General features: G+C 37.8%; 1 protein-coding gene across 1 annotated transcript in view; it reads left to right on the top strand.

Annotated features, from left to right (window-relative positions):
- Window positions 1-8,677, top strand: part of Lrrk2 (leucine rich repeat kinase 2) — a 138,750-nt gene extending 130,073 nt beyond the window's left edge. Inside the window, exons 49-52 of the mRNA XM_059247707.1 lie at window positions 3,543-3,695; window positions 5,182-5,388; window positions 7,234-7,301; window positions 8,130-8,677. Of these exons, the coding sequence (XP_059103690.1) occupies window positions 3,543-3,695; window positions 5,182-5,388; window positions 7,234-7,301; window positions 8,130-8,251 (550 nt within the window). The 3' untranslated portion in view covers window positions 8,252-8,677. The remainder of the gene's footprint in view (window positions 1-3,542; window positions 3,696-5,181; window positions 5,389-7,233; window positions 7,302-8,129) is intronic.
- The last annotated feature ends 4,188 nt before the right edge of the window (window positions 8,678-12,865 follow it).

The raw sequence follows: 12,865 nt of genomic DNA, 5'->3' as shown, positions 1-12,865 counted from the left end.
GTGCTTTCAAATCTCCCTCCCACCTCTAGTAATTCTCCTATCAAATAAATATTCATCTATCTATCTATCTATCTATCTATCTATCTATCTATCTATCTATCATCATCGATCAACTGAGTTTAACCAGGGTCATTTGTGTGACCATGGGGTTCTGAGAATAAGTGATGGTTGAGTTCTCAAGACTAAACAAAGCATTTACACCTCAGGGTTCATAGTTGAAGAGGGAGTAGAAAGGATATAAAATCCAGAAGGTAGGTAGAAGGACTATGAAATTCTGGTCTCTGAGCAAGACTGAGTCCATCAACAGTTCACCCTGGATGGAGGGTGTGGCCCATAGGACCCTTCTCCTGATCACTAACTATGGGTTACTGCTGGGTTCTTTGGGAAGTCAGCCATTGTCTGCAATTGAGTACCCCTTAGTTATCCAGCAGGATCCAGTGAAGAGTTCCCATTTTTAAATTGGATTTTAATCAAATCTATTTTTTCTTTTTGTTTTCCTCAGTAACAGGCAGGGTAGGATGGAGGCAAAAGTCAAAACTGCAAGTCAGGTATTGGCTCTGCATTGTATTGGTTTTGTTAACTCGGACAATAACCTATCATTACCCATTTCACTCTTACTTGAATATTGTCCAATTCTTCATCCCAAAGGCATATTTAGAAGGTTAAATAAAATTAGTGTTAGGATATTAACGTAATGTTTAGTACCTAAGAGCTCTCAAATACATTAACTGATTGTGATAGTTCCAGCTCTTGGTCACCAATCTCTCCTTCAGATGGCTTGCTAGAATTGTGTGTGTCTGTCTGGTTTTTTCAGTATTGAAGCCAGGGTTAACTCTTGACTGCCTTGTCCTTTGCTCTCATAGTGATTTGGCTTTCCCAGTTGTTCTACAAACCCTTTAACTTCTCTGCTGCTACTATGGCCCAGGATGTCTATGGTCCTGTTGACAGTAACAGGTTTCTATGCAGTTCTCAGTTTCTGGCCAGACTTGGTTCTCCAGTCTGTCTCCACGTTGAAAATAGAACCCTTGGGAATGGGAGCCAGATTCTCTCTCTGAAAAGTATTCAGAGGCTTCCCGTTGTGCCCTCTTCATAATAGGGTTTAGCTCGGCTCCCTAGATTCACAGTTTATAGTTGTCTGTGCACTGTGGTTAAACTGAACTCACCTCCATTCTTGAAGACAGCATTCCCTACTCATCCCTAGACTTTCCATATGTTTGGTCTCCATCTGCATCCCTGCTGAGCTCTTGCTCTGCCTGCTTCAGTCCAAATGCCATTCCTACATGACTGTCCTGCTGCTACACATGTAAATTAGCTGTCTTCTGTTTGTGCTTTCACCTCTCCTGGCATTTTTTTTTTCTTCACAGCAGCTACCCTATTGTTCTTGATATCTCAATCCTATTGTTCACAATGATTCTCCTTGATCTGCTCTGCAGCTAAGTCAATCTCATGCCCAGGCTATGCTTTGTATCTATGAAATCAGGACAACTAAGAGGATTCTGGCTTCAGTTTCAATGCTTTATTTTGTAAAGCTATCCAATCATTCTAAAATATAATCAGCATTAAGATGTACTACAGTACATTACAAGGCAATATGGATGAGGGCTATTTTTGCTATATTTACAGATATTTCGATAGCCTCCTTTTTCTTTAATTTTCACTTTTATACAACCATACAACCCTTAAATATTTTAGAAGCAGAGATATTGAACGATTTATAGAGCATTTGATGCCATCATGGGTATGTATTAGTACCTTGTATGGATGCTTTCCTGGAAAACACCCATGAATATTAAACCTCGCTCAGGGCTTCATTTTCTCAGAGAGATGAAGAATCACCATTATGAGCACAGGGAAAGAGTTTACTTGTTCTAAAAGAGTACTGACTGGTGCTCTGGCCTTTCTCCACCACACATAGGTCAGAGGATAGCCTCATCATCAGGGCCCTTTTAGTTAGTGCTGCATTCACTGAGTGGAAGGCATATTTAGTAATGAAAAATGTCTGCTTTGAGAGCCTATGGGACTTGTTTTGTGTTTTGATACTGCAACATACCAATCATGTGGCCTGAGGTAAATTATTTACCCTTTGCAGGACTCTGTTGTTGAAATTCTAGGCATTGGGATTTACCCATTTTTATAAATGTATTTTTATTTATTATGCTATTACAGAACATGGGGCCTTGTGAATGCTAGGCAATGTCTCTATCACTAAACTATGTCTGTAGGTCTGTACATTTATGGTTAAGGGTTAAGAAAGACACCATGCAAAACAGTTTTATAATTCTAAAACCCCGTGTCAATGTTCGTGCTCATGGAACTATTTTATTAGATACAGCAGACACCACGGCAAAACCACTGAAAACAATGGCTCTGGAATGAGAGGATATTTTCATCTTTTTTTAAAGAATAGAGGAAAACGGAGGGAGAAAACCTTGCCTATTGTAAGAAATGTTGACGGTTATTAAATTCCCACGACATTTTTTACATAGTTTTCCCTAGTTGATTGTACATTTGAAATTTTTCACTTTTTTCTGGCTGTCCCCTTAGCCCTGATGGTTCATTCTTTGTTGACTCATCCTTCTGTCAGCTCACTTAACCAATTGCCCAGCACAGCAAAGATACTGGGCTGTGTATGACAGTGCTGTGCTGAGCTATGGGCAGATAGGAAAGATGTGGTGTTTGTTTTTAGGAGGTTATATTGACAGTCTAGTGTGAGGGACACATTAATAAATAAGACTTCGATCAGGACTACAGAATAACAGCTATGCCAGTGTGGGGAAAGGGAACAGCTGGCTAATGCTTTCCTAGAGGTCAGGGAAGAATTCCAGAGAAGCTGACATTTTTGGTGAAACCTCAAAAGTGATCCTGGACTTTCCATGCAGATGGAGCCTACAGTCTCCAATTTGTTTGTGAGCGACATATGGCACCAAATGTCTAAGGTTAGAAGAGAAATGTTTGAAAATGCATACTATTTTCAAAGAGGATAAATAACAAATTTCTGAATCTTAAAGCTCTGGAAATACTGTACTCACTTGAATGTATATGGACGGTTTTTCTTCATATTTGATTGACTTACGTTTATAAATCTAGGGGTTTCTTTCATGTTTGGAGACATTGCCACTATAATTTATTTCCACATCATTTTTAATTCTAGGTAGAAATGACTAATTTTCAGTTTTCCAAATGCTCATGACAACAAGGATTGTGTGGAAATGTCTAAAACTTACCGACACTATATTTCTTTTAGACTTTAAGAGAGAGTATAAAATTCCACGCGGAATCAGATAGATCTAAACTTCAAAATCAACCCAGAACTGAGCACGAGTTGTAGAAGTCTTTATTCTACAATTGTGTACAGCCAGCAGCAGTTAACCAAAGAGCAAAGTTATTCAAAATGGTTAAGAGAGGATATGTGAAAATTACAATAACGCAGCTTGTTTCATTTTGAAAATAGTGTTAACTTTATATATATATATATATATATATATATATATATATATATATATATATATATATATATATATATTACTTTTCTCCCCACCTAGGTTTTCTTATGCAGCTTTCAGCGATTCTAACATCATAGCGGTGGCAGTAGACACGGTTCTCTACATTGCCAAGAAAAACAGCCCTGTGGTAGAGGTGTGGGACAAGAAAACAGAAAAGCTCTGTGAATTAATAGACTGTGTGCACTTCTTAAAGTAAGTGCATTGGTTACTTTGCCCCTGTTTTTGTAAGTCAGAGCGAAGAGAAAGGAATTGTGGCTTCTTTTTCTTCATTCCAGTCCTCAAGGAGAATTTTTCAAAAGAGAAAATATTAGAGAGACGTGCTAATTCCTCATTAGCATGTCCTTTAGTAGACTTCACACTTTGTTTTGGGAAACTAGAAGAACAGGGGTTGAACACTATTATCTCTTCATGAAATTATATAGAATAACCTCTAATGGAAAGATAGGCCATGGTCAGGACATAATATATGAGAAAAGAATAAATAAAAGTAAAAAAAAATTAAATGCAAAAATACCACATTAAGTGCTGCCTAGAGATCAATGACACAGTGTTCAATAATATGACTCAGAATTGAATTATAGGTGCAAGGATACTGCACTATAAAGACAAAAAGCCACAGAATAAGAGAGGATGTGGAGGGAGGGACTTAGAGGGAAGAATGGGATGCAGATGGAGAGCACACAGGTTGGAAGTTGCGGTCCACTCTCTTCACTCTGCCTTATTCTCGTCTGACTTATGAATTTTTGTATTATGGAGAATGTGATAGATGACACATCACATCCCCGAAACAAGACTTCACAGTTCACCTTCATGAGTCACTTTCAAAGCTTTCCCTCTGGACTTTGAGGAGACAAGTTCAGAGGGGTGACAGTGCTGCCTGGTAGAATCCATTAGTTACTGAAGGAAAAAATTCACTGATTTTATTTATTTATTTATTTATTTATTTATTTATTTATTTATTTATATTTTCAAATCTTTTAATATAAGTGATTTTTCTTTTGTAATTTTTGGACTTCATAGAGAGCATTAAAACTAACTCCTTTATATTACTACTAGGGAAATTCATTATATTTTCACTGAAGTGAGTATATGTTTATAAAAAATGAATATCTATCTCATTCATTTAAGGATTTCTTAAAATTGAAAGATTTTCATAACGGTTCTCATCTTTGAGAACTTGTGCTTCGAGTAAAGAAATGTGCTTCCAGGCATTCTGTGTTAAATAATTTAGCTGTGCACACTTTAGTGATACTCAAATCATGCAGCCAGCCCTCCATTTTCTCAGGTTTTGCTTCCAACACGGAACCCTAATGCTTGCATGGTTACTGTATGTGTGGGCTCCATCCCTGTCATTATTCCATAAACAACACAGCATGATAGTTATTCACACAGCATTTATATTACATAGGTTTGATGAGTCACTTACTGATCATTTAAAGTTTGAGGGAGGATGTACATAAGTTTCGTGGAAATGCTGTGTTGTTTTAAATAAAGAATTGGAATACCTGTGATTTTGGCCACTAAAGCTGGGTCCTGGAACCTGTGTCCAGAATACCAAGACATGGCTTCATTGCCATCTTCATGGTTTAAAATGTTAGCACGCTGTGCATGTGTAGGCAAATCTACTAAATCTCTTAAGTGCTGATAAAACGGAATAAATACGTTCTGTATGATTTAGGGAGATGATGGTAAACAAGGAATCGAAACACAAGCTATGCTACTCTGGAAGGGTGAAAGCTCTCTGCCTGCAGAAGAACACAGCTCTCTGGATAGGAACTGGAGGAGGCCACATTTTACTCCTGGATCTTTCCACTCGACGAGTGATACGCACCATTCACAACTTCTGTGATTCTGTGAGAGCCCTGGCCATGGCACAGTTAGGCAAGTTTCTTTCCTTTAGATATGTCCATATCCTTCACGATGATAAATATGCCATTTAAAAAATAAAATCATCTCTTTAATGAGACTTTCTGGTGCCGTTTGTACTGCATTAGAGGGTCACACAATGAAGGCAGAACTGGGACAACCTCTGAATAGGGCCAGTTAACACTGGAGGGGCTGGACTCTTTCATTCAGTCTCATCAGAGGGTTGGGCAACTTCAGATGAGCTATCTTAGGCTCTTAGGAGCTTTTTTTCTTTATATCTAAGGCAAAACGAAAAGTGTACACTGTGTATATTTCACTTTTCATCAAGTAAGTCAAACAAATGTTTGTTTAGAGCTCAGTCTAAGTTTCCCACCCATGTTAGACTCCGCTTGGGTTTTATTCTTTAAATAAATTTATATTCTAAGAGCAATGAATGCACAGTGAGCTCTGCAGTCCACATGCTTTGATAATGTTAAAGTTTCATCCAAGCTTTTGTTTATATTCTTTTTCCTATTCCCCTCTCATGTGAATAAAATAGGATACCATGGGGAATACATTTTTCACAAAGAGATTTTGCAGTATCTTCTTTTGATGAATAATTTTATTGAGAAAACAATAATTGCCCCTCGTAGGCAAATCCAATGACAAAGTGTTGTAATAGGCTTCAGTTCTCCAAGAGCAGAGTTCTAGGGACTTTAGGAAATGGAAATGGAAGCACTTGTCCTATGGGGAATAAATTTGGTAACAATAGGAGTTTCCCCTGCTCCTTGTGAACTTTTCATCTGTGGATGTCAGAGCTGCACACACAAGGCAAAATGAGGTGTGTTTTGGGGATCGTTAACTGTCATATATGTGTTGAACAACCGGGAGCGGGGGGGGGGGGGGGGCGATCTTAGGGACCTGTATCTACCAACTGTGTTAAATTCTCAACTTTGGTTTGTATGCACTTTTGGGATCTAAGTGGTAGGTTTATTGCTGTTTATTTGATCTTAAAGTCAAGCTGAGTTGAAACACATACTGCCTACTAGTGCTTCAGTATCTGTCTGTATCCATGATGGAACGTTTTCCCTTTTAGTTCTTCCTGACTCAGGAGGTGTGGAGTCTCTCACAGGGCTCAGTCCTGCCTAAAGCATTTGCACATGTGGTTCCTTCTCTGCATAATCAGTTAAATTAGTCTGTCAAGGTCTTGCTATTTGATGCAGTAGCTCATGTATTAAACTTCAAAGAGGCTGGGGGTGATTTAAGTTGACTTCTTTCTTTTGGCTTTTGAAAGCCATCACTGACGTAATATTGGACAGTTATCGTTTTTCCCCATCAATGACTGCATCTTTATTAGAGCATAAACTCCATGCAGGTTGGGTGAGTCTACGTGTTCTCATTCAGACCATATTCTTAGGACTCTTCCAAAGGCCCAGTATGTACGACACTTTTGGATGTATAACTGCCAAAAACTTAGCAGATGACTCAAGAGAGACATGTGAGTCTATAGGTTGTCACTGTTTCTGTTCAGCTTACTTTCCAGGTGCCTCATGTTTGTGCCTCGATTTGGCTAATGCACTTTCCAGGCCTCCTCTCATCTAATGTTGTAACTCTAGTGAGGAATTAGGTGTAAATATCAAACCTATTATGTAAGCAAAGGTAAACGGGTTTCTTCACATTCATATAATTATCATAGGTTTTCTTTAAAAATTGCTGATCTGTTGGAGAGGTTTTTATATAACTGAAGTGTGTCCCAACAAATAGCAGTGTGAACTCAGGTCCAGTATATTTGTATTTAAGATGTGGACAGCTGATTTTTTTTTCAGTTGAATGTAATGTATTATTTTTAACAGAAAATTTCTGTGTTTTGTTTTGGTAAAGGAAGCCTTAAAAACGTGATGCTGGTTTTGGGGTACAAGCGGAAGAGTACAGACGATACCCAAGAGCAAAAAGGTAACATTAACATCATGCTCTGTGCTCAAAAGCATGTGGTGTGAGGTGGCTGCACACTGTGCATTGTAAGCTGAGAGCTCCTGGAATATGTTCTATATTCAGCAATGTCTTCTTCAAAGTTTTATTACCTTTATTAAGTTATGTGTGTGTGCGTGTGTGTGTATACATGTGTATTTGTGTATTTATCTGTGTGTCCTTGTGTGTATTATGTATTTGGATACATGCATGTTACAGTGCATGCCTGAAGGTCAGAGGACAACATGAAGGAGTTGGCTCCATTCCTCCACCCCGTGGGTCCCAGAGTTCAGACTCGGATCTGCAGTCTTCACCACAAACATCCTCTGAGCTGCTGAGCCATCTCATTGGCTCTCACCAGCAATTTCAATTTGAGCTTTAAAGTGCAAATAACTCAGACATTTTCAAAATTAACTTTTATCAACTTAAGAGTGTTTTTTTTCAGAAGTGGTGGAGATAACAGCCACTGTAAAGTGAAAACTCAATCGAGTTTAAATTAATGGCAATATTTTTCTTTACAAGTTATCTTCATAGCGATATCTCAATGTTGCCCAATATTGAACAATTTTTGAAGTAACTGTTTTTCACTAAATGAAATGCTAGGTTATAAAATACTCTTCTTGGAACTTAGGAGCGTCTTAATTAATATGTGATTAGTATTTCCTAGGGGAACTTGTTTTATAATAGCAATAATTTAGTCCATTCTATAGGCTGAATTTATGTTTACATATTTGTTCAGAACAAATCAATATAAATTAATAAAAATATTTCATAGTGTATCTTTTAAATAGAATTTCTTTTATTTCCTTCCAGAGATACAGTCTTGCTTGTCTATTTGGGACATCAATCTTCCACATGAAGTGCAAAATTTAGAAAAACACATTGAAGTAAGAACAGAATTAGCTGATAAGATGAGAAGAACGTCTGTTGAATAGGAAGACACCAGACATCCTTGCCATTGGATTGTACAATGGTCCTCTTGTTTTTAAAGTATATTCTTAAAATGTTTACATTGAAAAGTGTATGTCTATCCTTTGAAAAGCTCATGTGTATATGAAGGAATGTATATGTTTTATGTTTAATTTAATATATGTAAAATATTTATCAGCAAACATGTTTTAAAGAACTATTTAATTCAGTACTATATTTTCAATATGCTTTAACCAATTTGATGGGATGATCAACAGAAATCTACAAAGCATTTAATTTCAGTATTTATACTAAAATTTATAAGGCAGTCATGTTTGTTTTGCTATGCATTATGAAGATAAAATCTATTTTAAACTGTTGCTTAAGATGTGGCCATTGCTTGTTTACTATCTGTGGATTCTGCAGAGTAAAATAAAAAATATTTGAGCATCTTTCCATGTAATAAATTATTTTATATCTTGTTTGTAAGTACATTATTATCATAATTTTAAATTGTCAGATTTTTCACTAATAAAGATTTTTGCTAGGACAGGAATTATCGTGGGTGCTGATGCAATCTTCACCTAACACAATTTCATCTAAAAGAGAATTCCATTAAAACTGTCAAGAATATGCAACACAGTTTGTGAGGAAAGGCCTCGTGTCCAAGACCTAAAAGGAAACTTCATGAAAACTGACAAAAAGGAGACATGACGTAAACACAGAGACCTTGGGTCTGAGAACGACAGTCTCTCTCTTTTTTCTACTCCATCTTTAAATGTGGATACCCTAAATTTATATTATTAGTGGAAATACAGTGCTTATTTCTTCATGTGGTATACTTCTGCTTTTTGTACTTATTTATTTATCATACATTTATATGTGTGATGGATGTATATGTGTGTGCCATGCACACACATGGAGGCCAGGGGACCACTTGCAAGATTTGGCTGTTTCCTTCTACCATATGAATGCCAGAGATTGGATTTAGCAACAAGTATCTTTAGCTGCTGAGGATCTTGCTGGCTCTGGCTCCAGGTGCTGTTTGTAATGGTAAGGCACACCTCCAGCTACCTGCTTTCTACCTCACGCTTGATTGTGCTCTAATGCATTGACTTATTTCCCCTAAATTGATGACCCTACACATGTTCTGTATCATATATACATAATGTGTATATGTATGTATTTTATATATATATATATATATATATATATATATATATATATATATATTACTTTCAGAATTAATTCCACAATTACTACCAAACCCATGAAAACAAACATATAGCTTATTCTTCAGTTTGTTGAAGAAGGAATTTTAGCTCATCTGAGCAAAAATAACTGCTCACATAGTTACTTAAATTAGGACCCATTATGATTAACTGTCTTCCCACAGTGAGTATTATTGTATGTGTAATAATTAGAGAAACATTTTCTAGGAAAAACACTTGTGGTAAGGCCACAGACCATGGTTAAAATTCATCATTTCAAGCTACTCCCCATAATAAGATTAACAGAATTGGCTAAAGTTTTAGGTATGAATACTCTAAAATTCTTTCCATTAAGGTTAATCAAGTTCTTAACCTGCAAAGAATTTTGCATGGTGACATACTAACTTCATTACATCATTAACAACAGAAATTCAGTCATGATGAATTTATCCATGATGAGACTCAATCCTGTGATAATTTCTCTCATTGAGCAAAGGCCTTGTGTCCAAGAACTTTTTGGAAACTTTATAAGCACTGTCTAAAAGGAGACATGATGTGAACACAGACAGAGGCCTCATGTTTGAGAATGACAGTTTCTTTGTCTTTTTCGACTCCACCTTTAAATGTGGATACCCTAAGGTTTATATAATTAGTGAAAATATCATGCTCACTTCTTCATGTGATGTATTTTTCCTTGGTGTGTGTACTTTTTTAAACCAGGAAGCTGCAAAATTATGTAAAAGAACATGTAGAAACATACAGTCATGAAATAGTGCTAATTCTCACAGATAAGTCTCTGCCCATCTCATGTGGAGCTTTGTGTTCAGCCGTGTGTGGGTAATACATGTAGGAAGGTGCAAACAGAACTTTTTCTTGGGGATTTAGGAACCACTTAAATTCCATTTTCAATAACACAGATAGTTGCTCAAATACTAAAACAAAGATAGTATTTTTCAAGGGACCAATGAGGACCTTAAAGAAAACTGCTAATCATTACTAAAACATTAAATTAAAACTTACCTAATAGGAAATGCTTTAGTTTTCATGTAGAAATTTTGAATTAAAAAAAAAAAAGAAAACCAATCAATTCTGGTCACCACTATACTGACTGTGTATAAACTACGTAATAGCCAAAAAGCTGGGAGTGGGAAGATAAGAGTGTTTGCCTTCCACCTGAAACCCAAAACTCACATAAAAATGCTGGACATAGTGTCATATGCTTGTGATCCCAGCACTACTGATGGGAATACAGATGAGTCTCTGAGGTTCACTCGCTTCCCAGTCTACCTTATTCAGTGGGCTCCAGGCCAAGGAGCAATCCTGTCTCAAAAAAACAGAATGGTGCATGAAGAATGAAACCTAAGTTTGGCCTCTGGCCTTCACACACACACACACACACACACACACACACACACACACACACACACCACTATTTTTCATGAACAAAGTTAAATGTATCGACGTTCAACATAAGTAATAAGAAAGATGGTAAACTTCTCCACATTCAAAGTGAACATACAAATAGTCAGATATTAAAGAGAAAATTGGTACTTAGCTTCTTTACATAGCCATCACTTTGACAGTTGTGGAGAAAGAGACAGCTCCACATTTTTTTTTTTACCTCACTAGCCTGAATTTTTCTAGGTTTCTAAGGACTTCAACTCAAGCCAAAGAAATGGGAGTTCATGACTCCAATACTGAAAAGTACTTCAGGCATAGCTGCTATAATGATACAGAGCTTGGGAGTTTATTAATGACATTTTAATATAGGTTTAAGCATGTAGATGAGAAAAGGAGCACTCAGAAGACACAAGACACATCCAAGTGGGGATTTGTGCTTCCAAGACGGAAGAGGGAAGAGTGGGATACAACCAAGTGTGAGTACTGCCTATTCAAGGGACAGTAAACAATTAATTGTCTTAACATTCACCATCTTTACCCTTTCAGTGACTATCAAGGTACAGCCCAAAGATTGCTAAAAAACCTTTTTGTTTGTTCGTTTCTTCTTGTTCTTCCTCCTCCCCCCTCCTCCTTCTCCTCCTCCTCCTCCTCCTCCTTTCTTTTTTGACAGGAAAGAGATGTGAAGAGCCCCAGAGATGCTGTGGAAGGAATTAAGATCTGAAAAATTAAAACCAGAACAGGTTTTAGTCTGGATAGTTTTCAAGTAAATGGGATTTTTTTTTCTTTTTTAACTTTCTTTTTATTTATTCTTTCTATCTTTCACGTCAGGCATCTCAATCCCATTCATTTCCCTGTCCCTTTGTGTCTACCCTCTGCCCTTGCAACACCCCCCAAAATACAATACAATAAAATAAAATTTAAGAGAAAAGAAAATAAAAAATCTCATCATAAATCTTGTCATGTGACATAGTGAGTCATGAAATATACCCTTTTATCCACATATCTTTATTTATAAGTGTTCATTGCAAAAAGTCATTGGTCTGGCTCAAGGTCTCCGGCTTCTGCTATGCTGTTGATGATACTTAGACCCCACCTGTGCCTTGCTGCCTGTGGTGGGTGGAAGAGCTGAGGTCATACGAGAGGGAGAGCTGTCCCTGCTCTCTCCAGCTGTATCACTCTAGAGAGTGTCCCCTGCACTTGGCCTGGGAAACAGTAGGGTGGGCCCTGGTGGTATGGGTGTAGGTGAGCCGACCCTTGGGGCATGAAAGCAGGAGCACCGTTCTGCCCCTTACTCATCACTGTAAAGAGTGAGCTAGCCAGGGCAATGCTGGAGAGCTCACCCCAGTTGTGAAGACAGGAGAGAGCTGGCGGACTGACCAACTCTGCAAAAAGCCAGGCCAAGAACAAGGGTCATGCATTGGCCCACCCCAACATCCACCACATTTATGGTCTGGAGGAGCATGGGAAGGGGCGTGTCCTGCAGATCAAAGCTGTGGGGATCTCCATGGCACAGGACAACAACAGGCTACCCAAGAGGTGAATGGGATTTCTAGTGAGATTCCTAGAAAACTGTAGGATTTGAGCAGAGACAGGAGAATGGCCTCAAGCAGTTATTAGTTGTGCTAGAATTCTTGCTCCACTACTAGCAAGGACTTAGTGATTGTCAACTGAGAGACATCTTTCCCTATTATCATATTTCTAAGATGTTCTCTGTCTTTCTCTCCCCCCTCAGCCATGTAGAGTTTGAGAATGAATCTAAAAACAAATGCTTTCCCTGGAGACAGAAAAAATACAATAACATTTGAAATTTTCCAACTCACAATGAGTGGAAATCTTGTTCTCCATTGTTTTCAATGGCCCTGCCATTGCTTCTGTAACACCCTAAGATGTGGGTGCTTCACAGATGCCGCAATTGGTTCTTCCGATCTTTCAAGGCATTTAGAGTGTGCTTACTCTTTGGCTTTGAAGCATAGGCAGGAGGTCCGGGAGTCAAGGGCTTGCTGTGTGAACACAGAGTCCTGAGCAGAG

Source organism: Peromyscus eremicus, chromosome 20, assembly GCF_949786415.1.
Source record: "Peromyscus eremicus chromosome 20, PerEre_H2_v1, whole genome shotgun sequence".
Taxonomy (NCBI): domain Eukaryota; kingdom Metazoa; phylum Chordata; class Mammalia; order Rodentia; family Cricetidae; genus Peromyscus; species Peromyscus eremicus.
Note: the sequence above shows the minus strand (reverse complement) of the source record. Positions and strands in the feature narration are given on the sequence as shown.